General features: G+C 40.6%; 1 protein-coding gene across 1 annotated transcript in view; it reads right to left on the bottom strand.

The window, feature by feature from the left end:
* Positions 1–17,694, bottom strand: part of peak1 (pseudopodium-enriched atypical kinase 1) — a 99,697-nt gene that overhangs the window by 6,148 nt on the left and 75,855 nt on the right. Inside the window, exons 5-6 of the mRNA XM_053426482.1 lie at positions 6,938–7,185; positions 481–1,298 (exon numbers count right to left, since the gene is read on the bottom strand). Of these exons, the coding sequence (XP_053282457.1) occupies positions 481–1,298; positions 6,938–7,185 (1,066 nt within the window). The remainder of the gene's footprint in view (positions 1–480; positions 1,299–6,937; positions 7,186–17,694) is intronic.

Below are 17,694 nucleotides of genomic sequence, written 5' to 3'. Positions count from 1 at the left end.
ACATATATATAGAAAAAAATGTAGCTTGCATTGATATACCGTAAAACACAGAGGAGAAGCTGAAACAAAAGGTTTGGCATCATTGCCTTAAAAAGACAATTCACTGATTATAAAAATGGTTTCTTCATCTACAAGTTAATAGTTATTTTTCTGAAGATCAGATCCTTATTAAATTGACCAATGATTGCAGCTATATCCCACAACTACAATTTTTTCACCTGAATCTAGAAATTTGAACAGCTTGTTTTACAATTTCTAGTCCAACAAATAAAGGTGCATCACTTTGTGTTAATTAAAGTAACCTTAAGTTTAGTAGAAGTGAGTTAAATGTGGTAGATTTCAATTAACCTAATAGACCTAAATTTTATTTCTCAGGCCCTAATATAATACCCTATTAACCATAGTCTTCTTTGCCGGGCAAAAAGCAAACAGAAGTGGTCATCCTGTAGGACAAACTCATCTGTAAACAGGTCGTCTCACCTTGATAGCGTAGTTGACCAGTGGGTCCTTGGCATAGGAAGCAGTGTAGTAAACAGCATCACCCGCCTCGCAGCAGGGTTTCCCAGTGGTCAGCCTGAAAAGGGACCAGCTGTCAGTCCCAAATCTCAAGTGATCCTTCTGGCCAGCCATGAAACGGTCCTCGCACTTCGTTGCCAGCTTCCGCAGCGTGTCTGTGTGGAGACCCCGGATCTTCCCCACCACTTCATCCCAGCTGTCCAGACCTCTGTAAAGAGCAGGTCTCTGTGGTTTGGAGCCTCCTCCTCCTCCAGTACCAGAAGCTCGACCTGTGGCCCGACCCCTTCCAGCCAGAGACTCTGTACCTGGGTAGGCTCTCCTCTCTCTGCTGGTCGCGCTGGGTGCAGAAAACGCCGGCGGAGGAATCATGGAGGACGTGTTGTTAGTCGGGTGCCCCCTGTTGGTGGCTGCAGCAACTGACGGCCTCTCTAGTGAGTCGCCGCTTTCGTGATTGTGGGATCGATGAGGCTCGGAGCTGAGGGAGGAGCTCTGGCTTGCCGTCTCCCAGGTGGAGTCCAAGTCGTACAGAGGGTTGGCCACACTGAGGTTGGTGCCCCCAGGTTTAGCCTCAGCCCGGGGTCTCTGGGCTCCCTGGATTTGCTCTTTGCCTCCCAGGTTCGAGTCGGTGCTTGGGCGAGGTACACCCTTCTTGGGTAGTGGTGGGGGTGTGGCATAATGGGCTGGCTGGTCGGCGGGTCCGTCCAGGTCGATGGAAGCCAAGGTGTCAGTGGATGCTTGTTTCCTTGGTTGTTTTAGGGGGATCATGTTGGCTCTGGATTGACCTGGAAGAGAGGATAAAATGATGCCATGTTTAGTTTGTTACTAAGAATCAATGAAATTCAAATTGATATAGAACTTAAACCACTGTATTTACTTTTCTGAAACTACACAGTTATACTCGACTACATTTTGTAGGAAAATATTGTACTTTTTGCTCAATAACATTTACTTGACAGTTGCAGTTACAAGTTACGTTGTTGAAGATTGAGATTTACTGAACACAAAACCATTTTGTGATTTAAATAAAGATCGAGAGAGATCAAACCACTCAACAGTATATTCAACAGTAAAACAGTTTTGACTTTTATTTTCAAGCTTGAATTCAGACAATCATATATTGTAAAAATCAAATATATAAAATATAATTATCAGTGTATGATTTATCACAAGATTTCCTAACAGCTGAAAAGAAAATGACATCTGACAGGCAAATCACACCGCGCTCAACATTTTGTTCGCTACAGCTATTAGTTTCCACCCATCAGCATTTTCTCCCTCCCACTGGAGAAGGTGACATGAGGTTGTGTGCTGCGGCACGTGAGGTAACTCGTGGCCCTGAGGAGCATTCAAGCCAGAGAGCAGGACAGCTGGGCACAAGTCGTCCCTCCAACCATCCAGCTGCCTGACTCAAATCTGAAGTCGTGGTCTGCAGTGAGGCTTAAACAGGCAGCGTGGAGCACACAGTTATCAGTGACTTGAAGTGACCTTATTTCTCTGGGATGGAGGTGGGAGGGGAAATGAGGGTAGAGGGGTTGATTGGAGTCTCTCAAAGTTTTCTGGAGTTGAGGACCACAGAGGCAGAGGGGTCAGAGACGAGTGTCTGGTGTGATGAAAAGAGCAAAGGAATCGTGGAGCTTGCGTGATGGGAATGAAAGAGCCTGATGGTTTTAACTGAGTGGATGGACAAGGTCACTGAGCGTCCTGCTGTGCAGCTTTTAACTCTCAGGGGAACACCCTGATTTCTTTGAAGATCTGCACTCCCCACGTGACAGGCATCAAATGGTTTCTCTACGCAGAGACTAAATGCTGCTCATTAAGAAGTCCTGTAAATAACTCCTCACGTGTGCGTCACGCTGCCATCATCTTAAGAAACCAGCGGAGTCCTTCAGAGAGAGCAGTCGGGATGAAGTAAATGAGTCTTGTTAATCCTCTCTGGAACGAGTGTATTTAATGTGTTCCTCCATCAATCTGCAGTAATCCAAGAAAACAACTCTTGCCTTCTGTCTTTTATTGCAGCAACGTGCCATGACTTAACTTGATTATGTAAGACTAACCCAGTTAGTGACTGTCCCCTTACCTAAAAAATGCACACAAAAAATGCACAAAAACTATTGCAGCAACATAAGTTCTCCCTCATCAAAGTTATGATGTTCAGTGTGTGATGAAGCTGCTTAAGATGGAGGATTCAACTGTGATATCATTATAGAGGCTGCAGTGTCTGGTGCTGTTGGGGTGTACTGTGTTATACTGACAGGAGTTTATATTATTTGGTACACCCTATTTATATCAATGAGTGTAGGCTTAATAGCAGAAAAAAATCTCAGTGATATTTAACACAATTTAAAACGAGCATAAACTATAGCCTCCAAAATTATCACACAGTTGAATCAACACCTCAATTAAAAAAAAAACTGGAATGGAACATTTTAATATAATGCAGGATTTATTGCATGACATTTCTCTGGGTTTCTCTATAAAGTTGTAAGGATTCAAACTTCTATGGAATGACACTTGGGATAATGTTTTGATTTGTCTAAATACAAATAATTTGCAAATCACTTTATAATTAGTAGAAAAAAATTAATTTAATTAAGGGTCTGACAATTTCTTTGTGTAATCATGTTAAAATAGAGTGAAAAATAGTCATAAACATTTCTCAGATGCCAAATAGAAATGATCAGATAACAATTACAATGATGGTGTTAGAAAAAAACATAACTACATAACATCCTTTGACCTTTGTAGCATATCAAGGAGATAAAACAGCGAAGCCCCCGTCTCTTAAAAAAAACCCGCTCAGGATTAAAAAGCTAATCCTTCTTCTCTATAACGCAAAACTTAATATGTGTGAAACTATTATCCGTCTCTGGATACCTCTCTTCTGTTGATCATTACATCATCATCCTCATAGCTACTGTGCTGAGGAAGTCGCAGTAACAAGGCTTGTTACATTATTAGCAGGGTTGAGGTAATTGTTTCCTCCCTTTTTATGTTTTCTTGATGAAAATAAAAACGATGATTTAAAAATGTGAGAAAATGTATGTACTATTTATTCATCTTCATTTAGATTAAATATAAACACAATTAACATTTTTTAATTAACAGGAAACCAACACCAACTTCTTAAACAGAGTTAATTAACCAAATATTGTTAATGCTATATATTAACATCATATATTTCCACAAATTTAGACATTCCAACATTTGTCTTTAAGGAGATGAGGGAACTTGTTCGCAGAGCGATTACTGTTCAGCCGTCGTGCAGAAATAAAACTAATTGTGACACCATGACAACAGGAGGGGATAGAGGAGGTGGGTAGAGGGGAGGAATAAAGTCCGAGCAGTGGCGAGGTAGGCTATAGAGGAGGTGAAAGTGACAGAGAAAGTAAAATGCAAAAGAGGCTACGGGGGGAGCAGGAGAGACCTGACACACACGAGGTAGAGAGACAGACATTTGATGAAAGAGACAAAAAATGCGAGATGAGGTAGAAATACAAGAAAAACATGCCTACCTCAATTCCACTAATGCCTCAAAGTTTTCAGGTAAATGTGGTGCAGCAGAGGCACAGGGATGCAGAGAGAAAAGCTCTGCTCTGCTTCCATCCCTGAGAGTGTGTCCGGAGCCGCTGGTGCCAACAGGCAGGCTCACAATCCCACCAACACTGGAGACTTCTCAGTGAGCGAGGCAGAGAGCGCTCTGCCTCCTACTGCTCGGATTAAAACACAAGTGTGTGCATAGCGTATATATGGCAAGTGAGTGAGAGAGTCAGAGAGCGAGAGAGCGAGAGAGCGAGAGAGCGAGAGGCAGACACTTATGAATGTGATTCTCCACTAAAATGTGTGAACAGGGAGTTTTTCCACAGACGAATCTGAGCAGCATGGAGATTGGTAATGCAAATCTATCCTGAAATCGTGTACGGTCGAAAACACTCGAGAGAGGCTCTGTGTTCATTTTAAAGACCACACACACCCTCACTGACAAAAAAGGTCCATGTTTAATGGAAGATAAACAAACAGTTGCTCCTGCATTGTGCTTTATTAGCAGCATGTAGAACTAGGCTGCCGGCAGCTCATCTTGCATCATCCAGGGAGCTTTTAGCACATTCCAAATATATTCATCCAGAGCCAGTGTGCATTCGGAGAATCACTAAAAAACACACACTGTACCCAGTTTTGCTCACACCCTTGTAAAAGAGACTAATTAGAACAACGACAAAAGACAAACCTCTGATGAATCCTTTAACAAGACCGACACACCTTTAAAACATCACACAACCACATGTGCAAACACATAGTGATGCAGCTCAGTAGTGCCTCTTCTCCACAAACCCACACTCCAAATCCCTTTGAGCTACCTATTCTTTTTCTCTCCCACACTGCCTGATCATAATGAGATCATTCCCACACTTGATGTTGTAAGTTGCCAGACACGTTTGAAGGCTGAGCCTGCCTCTCTCTCTCCGCTCGTTCCACCACCATCGGACATTTAAAACTGAGTTGTTGTCAAAAATATGATGATGATGTTATTACAAACAGACTGCAGGACTTTACCATTACAGAATCGGAGGTGGACAATGTGGCAGTCTTTATAAATATTATTATTATTAACTACAGAGTGGGTATAGGGAATTATTTGTTATTTCATAAAAAAAAAAAATTGTTTAAAAGACTATACCTGAAATCATCTTGGGCTGCTCAGACAAAAGTCCCAGCATATTTAAGATGAATAAATATTGATAAATTGCTGAACAAATGTCTTGTTTTAAATTAAGAAAATATATTTATGTGTAAATACATAAATAAAATTGAATCCTCACTATTTTCCTTTTCTGATGATGTTCAAAGCCAGAAAGCCAAAGCCTTGGGGAAGTTCATCTTTATTGCACTTGCTAAGGGTTGGTCTCAATAAGGGCTGGTCTCAATGTTTATTACTAAAATTGCCACTGTGAAGCAAATAAGATTTTATCTCAGCTATTTGTTTACAATTTATTTTCTTTAACCTAGAATAAAGTCAAAGCAAAAACTAAAATACACAGTTATAACATTGTTCTGTCTCTTTTTTACAGACTTAACTTCTGTGTGTCTGTTCTTCTGACCCCACTCACTGTTTCAAATTAAACTAGAAAGCTCAGGTTAAACAGGTTATTATTATAAAAATACATTTGTATTTGCTATAGAAGATGTTTCTACTACAAACAGGAATCCAGTGAAACTGACAGAATTCTTAAGCTGTGGACTTTAGTACTGTTTTCAACTTTGGCTTGAGGACTGCAGAGTCAAACCTGAATATTTAGAGTAAGGACTAAATAATGATAAGGCTCAATTATATTTCTTTCACCATAAAGACTTGTATGCTATTAATCGCACTATTGCAGTCACTCATGCAGGACATATTCCTATTGAGCTTCAAAAACTAAACTCTGGACACAGATTTCCACACTGAACTGAAATAAATTATTTCAGTTTGATCTAGATTCCAAATAGACTGTGGACGATGATATGTGATGATAGAATTTCAAGCTGCAGCTGTTTTAGCAGGGAATTAATTATTACTTGTCACATACAGAGGTGTGCAGATGCTTAAAAAAGCAAAACCAGCCACTTTTACAGTAGTGAAGTGAACTGCAGAGGCTGAAGAGTGACATATTCTGGAAATGTTCATCACCTGACTCCAGTTACCTAAATTTTTTTTGATCAATTCAAACTAGGCCCCTTACATTCAATCAAGCTGCACCGAATTACACACACTCATAGATATCAGTCCCCTAATGTGCCTTTTTCATCAAGATCTATGAATTCTCTGACAAAGGGAAAATATTGAAATAAGTCTCGCAAAACAATTCCTAAACCCAGACCCTAAACCGGATCTGCACCAAAACTGTATGGGGGTTGTTTTTGTGTAATCTTGCTTAAAAATCAACATACAAACCAGCCAACTAACATACCAACTCCTACAGCAGAGGTTAAAAACAAGTGCAAGTCAGACAAAATATAATTTGCAGCCAAACCGCTGTAGAACCATGTGAAGTTTTTCTTACATCTCTGGGGGATCGAGGTGCACAGTCAGCAGCTTATTTTCATTTTTCCCTCTCATTTGTCTTCTTTTTTACCTTCCTCTTTTTTGGGTAAAAAAAATGTATTCTGAACTGCATAAGGACATTGTTCACTTCATATTCTGGCAAACCCTTTGCGCTGCAAAATAAAATTTAGGTGGTGAAGAGTAAATCACAAAACCAGTCCTACCCAAGGGTAAAATGCATTTAGGTAAACAAGGGCTTGCAGACTTTGTAGTTCCTGCACAGTAAGAACTGGTTTACATACATTTTCTCAGCTTTATGTCCCCTATATACAAGGCTAATACACATACATACATATACAAAGACAAATTTAAGAAACCATCTTTTGCATGTGTCTGTCTTACCGATGTTGCTGTATGTGGCGCTGCATTGGCTGGAAGCAGGAGAGTGGGAATGATGGGAGTGATTCCCGTCCTCCTCTGGCTCTCCGAGGCTGGCGCTGCCCTCGCTGGTTGAAGCTGGGGTTGCGAGCAGGTTGGCATGGCTCTCCTCACCCTCCCCGAGCACCAGACCTAGATTCACTCTGGCACTTTGACATGGGGCACCGAGTACATCCCGATCCTTTGCATTGCTGGCACTGACTGGTACCTGGCTGCACATGACAGGAAGAGAGAGGCACGGATCAGTTAGTTATGAAAATAAATGTGGAGTACGGGTTCCATTAACGGTCTGCTGATGAAAATAGTCTGGCTTCTGATGTTTTACCCATTACTTTGATTAGGTTCGTTATTCTAATGCTGCAACGTATTATTCATCTATTCTACATGATATTATCTACAAAACAAGTCAGAAAAGAAGCAGGATGATATTATAACTCCACTTCAAAGATAGTAGTGTTTAAAGATGATAAACAAGCTTTTGATATAGCCTCTATCTGTCATTGTTCATTTTGTCTATGACAAATAATTGTATCACAGGATATGAACTAAACAAATACAATATATTTTATCTTTTCAGCTTTTCAAATCAATGTCTATATCACTCTGACAATCAGACAGCACGTATGAAAGATACAAGTTTATTTTCTGCAGGACTACAAACATATTTGGAAATATCTGGTCACATTCACTGGACTTTACAGGACTGAGAACAGAGGAAGAATCCAGTGACTGCTCGCTAAACTGTCGTTTTCTAGTTTTTTTCATTGATCGACGAAACAGATCTTTCCGGGATTATATCTGCACTTTTTGTTGTAACTCTCACTGTCAAGGATTCTGGTATGTTATTTTTCTTTTCGGAACAAACACTCGGTGCTAGTGCAATTGTATGTATTTATAAGAGTAAGGTTTTAAGGATATAAATAAAAGTCTAAATAAAATGATCAATTGCATTTTTCGTCTCTGTTGAAATGCTTCTTTTCCAAGTAACTTACAGCAGATTCAAAACATATTGTCCCCTTATACACAACAAGGCCATATCTTTATAATGAACTGACAGCAGCTCATCTGAGTTGTGGACACAAGGAATCTAGGTCATATCTTACAGTTACTCTGGGTGTGATATCACTGACAGAGCTGAGACTGCACAGAGCGACTCGGACCACAGTGTGAAAGCCTTAAGGACGCTATGAGATACTTGTTCAAACATTGCTTTACATGGTCACTCACTGCTCTGTGTGTCCTGCACCAGATGGGTCAAAAGCAGAGGTTAAAATTCCCTACCTGCATGAGTGTGCCTGTGCATGTCTGTGCACGTGTTTGGGACAAATAAATGCATCTTAATCTTAAAGAGCTGAAAAGTAATCAATAGCAACCCTTCATCCCAAAACAATTACTGAAGATGTTGAGATCTAGGATCTGTCTGCCCACTGTGATCACAGGGGAATAAAAACTCAGTGCGACCTGGTTAATGACCTCTGATCTGATAACAGTTGAGCCACAGTTTTTTTAATGTGACCTCTGTGAGACATTACACCCTCAGGCCACACATGTACGATCACCCAGACTGGCTGACACTTTAAACTACTGTAGATAGCACCCCCATTGTAGCACACAAAATACCTGCGATATCTACCACCTAAGCAAGTGACAGGCCCTGGCATCTGCTCAAAATCTGAGATATTATTTTTGATGGGATGTTAAATATTATAGCACCACCATTGTTAGTCTGAAACTTTTTTTAATCTATTTATCATTCCTGTCCTTCTGATTAATAATTACACAAAGGAAAAACAAGCAGTAGAGAGTTTAGATAAAACATAAAAGGTCACAAACAGTTCAAAGTGCTGGTTTCATTGCCACAAGCCATGTCATGGGTGGGGCTGACTGGCAGTAATGTTTGTTTTATCCTGAATCATATGTGTCATTTCCTTTTACTCTAATGTTGATATCATATGTTCCTTATATGACTAATGCTTTATGTGATCATGCACTTTGTTGAGATGGTAACATCAGCCCGACAAAACTGAAGGGACTAAAAAACCAGAAACCTGAGCCAAGATTTTCTTTTTCAGTTGGTTTCAATTGACTTTAAAGATGATTTATTTCAGACAGAGAATATTGCTCACATTATTTAAAGTCATATTGGTTTTCCAGGATTTGCCATTACAGAGGCATTTCAGAGAGAACTGTTGAATGCAATATTGTGGCCATGACGTGATAGAAAAGTGAGTACTTGAAGAAAAAAACCAAGCCACTCATGTATCTGTTTCTACCTCGGGGGCTCTTGTGTCTGAGGAAGGCATCAGATCTGACAAGTTTATGATCTGCGTTTATAGGTCATAAGTCTTCCTTGTAAGAGAGTCGATCAACAGCCTACAAGTTGTGAGTTTATGACTTCAGCATTTTGCCAGTAGCTGACAGTCGATGAAATAAAAGGCCCAGCGAAGTGTGGTGAGCAGAATAAAGTGTGAAAAGATGCAGGAATCGAAAACTGAGTGTACTTCAAAACTTAACAGTGAATCGACAGTGAAGTGTGAAAAAATCAAATGCAGGCTGTGCTACAAAAACTGAGAGTGGTTTGACTTGTACGTGTTCACTCAGTTTCCTCTTCAATCTTCACGGTTCCTTGTTCCCTAAATATAGACAAGCCGCACCAAATTTCACACATTCGTTGATATCAGTTCCCTAAATGTGCCTGTTCTTTAAAAGCAAAAATCTAAATCTATGGAGAAAATGTTAAAAAAATGCAATGAAGAAAGCCCACACCAAAATGCAATGGCTTCTTCCCTGACCCTTCCACCAAATTTTTGGGAAATCTGTTCAGCTGCTTTTGTGTAACCTTGCTCACTAATCAACCAAAAAAACGTATGATCAGGGATTAAAACATAACGTCCGCGGTAGAGGAAAATAACGGGTTACTGTCAGCTATGATGTGGCAGAGCACCAATTCCAAGCATTTAATTATGGAAGAAGAAAACATCCAGTGTGGTTTAACACCTTGAGAGGCCCCGGTCACAAAAATACCTTTATGCCTGCAACATGTTTCAGTGTCAGGACCTGACTTGTTGAGACAGAATGAAGCTACCTCAGTGCATTTCAATTTCTCAGACATTCTATTCAAGAAACGATTGATCACAACAACCAAAATCAAAAATCACGCAATCTCAGAAACCTTTCCTCCCTAAGTCAACATGACTTCACATTGCCTCGATGCGTGGTCACAGGTATATACATATGTGAGTGAAAGAAAGGAGCTTACCGACTATACTGACTCACACAGCTTCCCATCTGGGAAACCTGGACACAAGGCACAGGAGAATTCACATTCTAGGTAGAGTGGAAACTGTAGGCTGGCCACTTGTGAAGAATCCAAAATTGATTTCCTGCATATGTTCGCTCCTAGTCTTCCTCTATTCTCCCTCTTTGAAAGCTCTTACCTGTCTGAGGTAATGTTCACCAGAGCAGAGGACCCCGCCTACTGTTGGCCAATAGAACGGCTTCCAGGCACGGAAACAGACACGGTGGAGTTAACCCTTCTTCTGCCAATCAAAACAGAAGGTCTGTAAAATGACCTGAGTGACCAGTTCATACAATAACTGACCTAGTGGTATTTTTATCCAGGGAGAGTTCAGGTTTTGAAGAAGCCAAAATGGAAAATATTTCACTTCCTGAAAACGCAACAGTTCCAAAGTGGTTTTGCTTTATAAATACACATATCATGTAACTATTTATCAGCAACATCCGGTAGTGCAACGAAGTGAGAAGAAAAATGGGTTCTGGAGACATTTTATACAGTGAAAATGTGTTTCCTAATAAAAAACTAATTTGAGAAACTACTAACCATAGCTCCAGTACACTGCAGAAAAACGTATGCTATAACTTATATATATTATATTATATAAAACTATAGGCGCCATGGAATTGTCAAACAATAACACTAAATATTGAACGAGGCTTTTTTTACCCTTTGACGCCTGTTCCCAAAGAACCACGAGGTAACTACTGAAGTCGCATTTCACAAGCACATTCTTTCTAGAGATTATGTCACACCTTCCTCCACAACACCAACAGAAGGTCAGGCACCATGCAGAGGTTTAGTTTTTTTCTGTTTTGGGGTCAACACAAATCTATTCGCCAACACCTGAAGTAAACACAAAATAAACAGTAAAGTAACAATGCAAGATACAGAACTTCCAAGAGGCCAAGTGAATAAATCAGTTACTAATTGACAGGTTCACGGTGAATGCTGTAAACAACAGGGTCACAAAGGAATGTTTATAAAAGACAAGTGGAAAGAAAATTAGAAGACGAGACCAAAGGTGAGATGTTTCAAAGAGTTAAATGTGATAATTTCATTTAAGTGGATTCCACATAGGCTTACATTTTTGTGGCTAGAGAGTGTGTGGAGATGTATTGTACAATACTAGTAGCTGCTTAATAAAAGTTTCCAAAAAAAGTTATTTCTGGTATCAAACATGACCATATGAATATAATTTTAAAGACGTGATCAGTATTTTAATACTTAGATGCTCACTGATGTTCGCAGGTCAATAGAAAACAGAAGATAAGGTGAAGTAACCTTTTAGGGAATAACACTCAAAATGCTACGTTATCCATAGTCAAGCCCATAACCAGGCTGATGGTACTGCATTCATTTCTGACCAAATGTTTGTCGGCTCAGTTATCAATGACGCGTTGGTATTGTTAACATGGTACGATCTGGATCTTTGAGAAAAGAACTACAACATAAAGTAGTGAAATGGCGAAATGGCGAAATGGCGCTGCTCTGCTGGCGACATGGAGAAGGGCTCCTGTTGCATGTCTTTTGTTTGTTTGTCATGTCCCCGTTTAATGTCTGGCTTCGGTGGATTAAATGCGCAGATTTATTGGAGATGACCGCTCATGCTTTGAGCTGTATGATGCGTGTACGTGGAGTGAATTGGCGAGGAATTAAGGCACTGGTGTTGGCGTGGATGATCCTGGCCGGACCCGTCACCCAATGCATGGCGGAGGATCCTATCAATAACAGCGGCCTGAGGACATACAGCTGTTCAGAGCTGCTGGGACTACGGGAGAGCGGCGCACTACCATCGCCTGGTCTTCTGCAGGATGTCCCTGGCGGACTGTGCCGACACCAGGGGGGAAAGTATCGGCGAAGCAGGGCTAGGAAGCGTGGCAGGAGAGGCGGCATTAGACGGCGCATACAATCAGCCACCAAGCTACCGCTACCGCCAATGCTCCTATGCAATCCCCGCTCCCTTAAAAATAAAATGGATGATCTGCGTCAACAGGTGGGAGCCTGCTATGAATATCGGGAGTCGGGCATTATGGCTTTTACGGAGACTTGGTTCGGTAAGGATGTTCCGGACAATTTTATTCAGATTGAGGGGTTTTCCCATGTACGTTTGGACAGAGACGCAAACTCAGGTAAACTCCGCGGAGGGGGCGTGTGTATCTACATCAATGACAGATGGTGCCGAAACCTTGCAGTGAGGGACAGAATATGCACCCCCGATTTAGAGCTTTTGTGTGTCACCTTGCGGCCACACTATCTCCCCCGGGAATTTACCAATTTGTTTGTGTGCGTTGTCTATGTCCCACCCAGCGGTAATGCGGGCAGGGCAGCAAATCTAATAGCAGACTGTGTTCACCGTCATCTAGAAAGCAAGCCTGATGCCCCAATGATGATACTTGGGGATTTCAATCATTGCAGCTTAAATAAAACGCTGCCAGGATTTGACCAATATGTGAAGTGCAGCACCAGGAATAATAATATACTGGACAAATGTTATGGGAATATTAAAGATGCATATACTGCCAGAGCCAGACCTCCACTTAAAAACTCAGACCATAACGTAATTCAGCTGCTTCCCACATATCGGTCTGTTTTTAAATCTACCAAACCGGTCACTCAGACGGTGAAGGTATGGACTAATGATAAATTGGAGGAGCTGAAGGGATGCTTCCTTTGTACGGATTGGGATATCTTTCTCAAGGATACGGACATAGACAGTGCTACAGAAGCAACTACTGATTACATAAATTTTTGCATTGAGTCTGTCATACCCACAAAGACAATTAAACGGTATCCCAACAATAAATCTTATTTTACCCCTGACATTATGGACTGTATTAAAAGGAAAAAAGGCGCTTTCAAGTTGGGGGATAAAGCGGCGGTCCGAGCGGCCCAAAAGGACCTAAATCTGAAGATAACAGCAGCGCGCCATCAACATAAAGAACGGGCAGAGCAAAACTTGGCGGAATGCAATACTAAGAAACTTTGGGACTCAATTAGACATATGACGAACATGGACGCGAAAAAGAAACCTCTGTTTGCTCATAACGAAATGACCAGGGCAAATGAAACTGAACAATTTTTATATGCGTTTTAATGTTGATAACAGTGCAGATTGTGCCGATGTTTTAGAATCTGTGATTTGTGATTTAAATGTGGATAGGATTGTAATTGATCTGGAAACAGTCATTAAAACTTTTAAAACTATTCAGATTAAAAAGGCAACAGGTCCAGACGGCCTGTCAGCTTTTATTTTGAAATCTTTTGCCGAGGAACTGTCCCCGGTCTGGGTGAAACTATTCCAGTTTTCCATGGACACTTATACAGTGCCAAGACTATGGAAAAAATCTATTATACTACCCATACCTAAAAAGGTCAGTCCCCAGGAGGACAATGATTACCGGCCGGTGGCCATCACCTCAAATGTTTTTAAATCATTAGAGAAGATCATGATAGAGAAGCTTCGAACAGCTGTGCAACCAGCGCTTGATAAATATCAATTTGCCTACACCAAAAACCGCAGCACAAGTGATGCCATAGCGACTGTAATGCATCTTGTTCTGAAGCACCTAGAAAATCCAGCTGGATATGCTAGACTTCTTTTTGTTGATTTTAGTTCCGCTTTTAATCTCATTCAACCACACATTCTTTTGAAGAAATTAGTTCAGCTAAATGTCAATCCTTTCTTAATTCGGTGGTACTATTCTTTTTTATCGAATAGGCCACAGAAGGTTAAGTTTAACTCAGCTTTGTCTGATCTGGCTGTATGCAGCACTGGTGCCCCCCAGGGGTGTGTTAGTTCACCTTTTCTGTACACGTTGTATACCAACGACTGTGTCAGTTCTGAGCCAAATCAATTCACAGTAAAATTTTCTGATGACACTGTCATACTTAGCCTGCTCACCAAACATACTAATTTGAGTGTTCATCAACTTGCGGTTGACAAGTTTGTCAACTGGTGTGATGCCCACTCGCTGCTCATTAATACAACTAAAACTGTTGAGATGTTGTTGGATCCTAGATCAATGGGAGACCAGAGCCCTGTGGCTGTCCATGGCCAGGACATTGTGCAGGTCAAAACATTCAGGTACCTTGGTGTCCATGTTGACAGCGATTTGAGATGGGGCACACAGGTGGCCAATGTTTGTGCCAAAATTCACCAACGTCTCCATTTCCTACGTAGGCTCAGAGTATTTGGAGTTTGCAAAAATATTATGCTAATTTTTTATAGAACAGCAATTGAGTCAATACTCCGCTATGGTATCACCAGCTGGTTTGGTAACCTATCTGTTAAATCTAGAGCTGAAATCTCAAGCCTTGTCAAAACTGCTGGCAAGATTATGGGAATAACACCCCCCCTAAATCCACAGGACCTTTTTGAGCAGGCGACGATCAGACAGGCAAATGCCATTTTAACAGATAGTTCTCATGTGCTGAATAGTGAATATACTCTCCTGAACTCTGGAAGGAGATATAGGCTTCCCTTGTGCAGGCACAATCAATACAAACATTCCTTTGTGCCTGTATCAACCAAACTTCTCAACAGCAGGAAATGATTGCAATGTTTCTGTATATGTATACGAACATAGGCTATGTGTATATGGAAATGAATGTATTATGAGTCAAACTATGGACATACTGTATGTGAGTGAACGGATTAATGTATGCTTGAGGTTATGTGATGCTGATATGAATGTATATTTATGATTACAGTTAGAGTAGCGGTGTGGAAGCATGTGAATGCGTTCACGTCGGCTTGCTGCATGTGCAGGATTGTCTAGTGGTCTGTTTACTCCACCAGACTTTTAACTTGATGTTCTTTTTGTACTGTATGTGTTTTTATGTATGCAACATGTTCCCTGTCTTCACGACAAATTTCTCCCTGGTGGAGACCAATAAACTAACCTAACCTAAAGAGACATAATGTATACCATTCTTTTTATAAAGAGCAATGTAAGTGTTAAATTAACCTTTACATAATAAAGAGATATTTATACGTATTTAGGACCTAGTATGAAATATTTCAATGTATTCAAGACCTATTAAGGCCTACAATCCAGATAAACTTGTTAAGACCCAAGAGAATCCCTTAATATTTAAAGTGATTTTATTGAATATGACAAGCCTAGTCAAATTATTTTGTCGTTATTTGACTACTCCTTCATCCTCAGTAGGAACTGGGAGACCACCTTTACTCTCCTTTTGGCATCAGCATTTTGGCTAACTTGACCTGGGTATGCTCAAATTTATAAAGAACACCCTTCTATATCCTATCTCATATCAATAGTAAAACTAGCACACATTTGATACCTGTACAACTTGTTATTAGGCAAAAGAGGAGACAGGAACTTCTGGAAGAAAGAGATGACTAGAGCTGAAAGTTAAGGAGAGAAATGGATGGGAGCTAGAAATGAGACAGAATGGGGCCGAGCTCTTGACAGGATGGAGGAGTGAAATATTTAAGAGTTCACAGTGCTTCGGGCTCAAAGGCAAAAGAAGAGGAGCAAAAATTACATGAAAGAGAGTAAGCAATGGTGGCAAGCCAAGCAACAGAAGGCAGGGATAATATGAGGGTGGCAGAGACACATAGAGAGAAGAAGAAAGGGATGAGGGCAGGGTTACAAGGGATTCAAAATGTAAGAGATCAGGTGAGAAGATGCCCAAGAAGAACTGAAGAAGTTGTCCATGAGTTAAACTGTAGGTGTGATATTTCCAGAGTGGTATTCCATCTAATCATGCTGGTGGTGTGTGATGACTATTTCCTAATGCATTTCCAAAATAAATCCAAGCTTTTCATTTTGCCCTTCAATAACCATTAAAACTCACTAGATATCACCTGACACCCTCAGGAAGAAATATTTTAGAGATTATTTGCCTTAGATAATAAAAGCTCCATATTACAAACTATTTCTTGTTCTTGCTGCCCAGTTGTTACATTAACTACCTTATATTTGAATTTAATAGAAAGGGGTTACATGTCTTTGCACATTTTTGATGTGCAAAGACGATGGAAAATGGAATCATTATTGACCCACCCAACTCAATGTATACATACAAACAAACATATTTATTTTATATATATTGTGCTAAACCAATGATTTACACAAAATTAATTGAAAATGTTTTCAGGTTTGGCTTTAGAGTGTAGTGCAGCCTTCTGTCTAAATGATTTCGTACTTCATTTCATCAGCATTGCTTTCAGCCGACAGCTTTCCTGATAAATTAGTATTTATTTGGCCACTGCTACACCCACTTGACTGATTGCCAAAGAAATAACCCTTAACTTCATCTCTGCAGCAAAAAGACATAACATTCACAACAAACAAGCTCATATTCTTTAACAAGAAAAAACCACATGTGCAACAGGTGCTGGATATGCTAGACATCTTTATGTGGCACCATTACCCACACTGCAGGACATTTACCTCAAGAGATTAAACATAAAGGGCAACAGGGGACCAATCAAAAATAATGAACTCATTATGTAAGTATAAAGCTACAACTTCATTGGCATGTAGGCTGATTAGTATGTGCGCATATGCATGAAGCTGAAGGGAATATGTCATTTAATGCAGTGATTAATAGAGTAGTTGTTAATCCGGCTGCTGTTAAAGACTTGAAAAACACTATAGCTGTATTAAGACATGACCTGTGGGTAAAACCCGGAGAATTAGCAACAGAGTTTACCCACAGTTTACCTTTCACACATGCACAACACAGCGGGAGGTTTTCTGGACTGATGCGTTCACAACAGCAACAAATACTCCGCATTATTCAGGCGAGAAGTGGAGCAGCCAGGTGCAGCAGGCAGAGGCAGGAAGTGTCATCAGCTTTCTTGACTTTGTCCATGTCTTCTACGTGTATGACCGCTTTTTCACCCGGAGATATTTGTTTTTTCTATTTGTTTTTTTACCTCTGTTGCATTTAGAATCCAGCGGGGAATACCCTGTTGTGTTTTCACATCAAATCTCCATCTCACTCAGATATTTGCGTTCACCCATGCACGTCCTCCGGAGAAAATACGGACAAATTGCGGAGTTCATTGCATGTCTGAAAGCAGCTTAAGGCCCATTCCTGGAGGGAGGAACACTGAGCACACTGCCTGCTATTCAGGTAATTGTTGACATTAGGGAAGAGACCACACAGGCTTTATAGTCCAAGCAAGTGAGCGAGCAGACAAGGCAAATTAAGAACTAACACCTTTAGAATCTGTAATGAGGCATCTGTATGAAAAGAGGAGAAGCAACCCTTGCACTTTGGAGGGGTAGCTGGAAAAGGTTAAACATCTTAATTTAAAGGTGGACCATGTGGCTGCTCTGAAGGGAATGCATGTGGGTAATGGCAAAGCAGGTGTTGCATGCAAAATCATTCATTAGACCAGAAGGGAGTGGTGAAGGCAGAACACAACTAAATATATTATTTAGAA

Source organism: Pleuronectes platessa, chromosome 7 (assembly GCF_947347685.1).
Source record: "Pleuronectes platessa chromosome 7, fPlePla1.1, whole genome shotgun sequence".
In the NCBI taxonomy this organism is placed as follows: Eukaryota; Metazoa; Chordata; class Actinopteri; order Pleuronectiformes; family Pleuronectidae; genus Pleuronectes; species Pleuronectes platessa.
The sequence above is the reverse complement of the archived record's forward strand: the minus strand, read 5'-3'. Positions and strand labels throughout refer to the sequence as shown.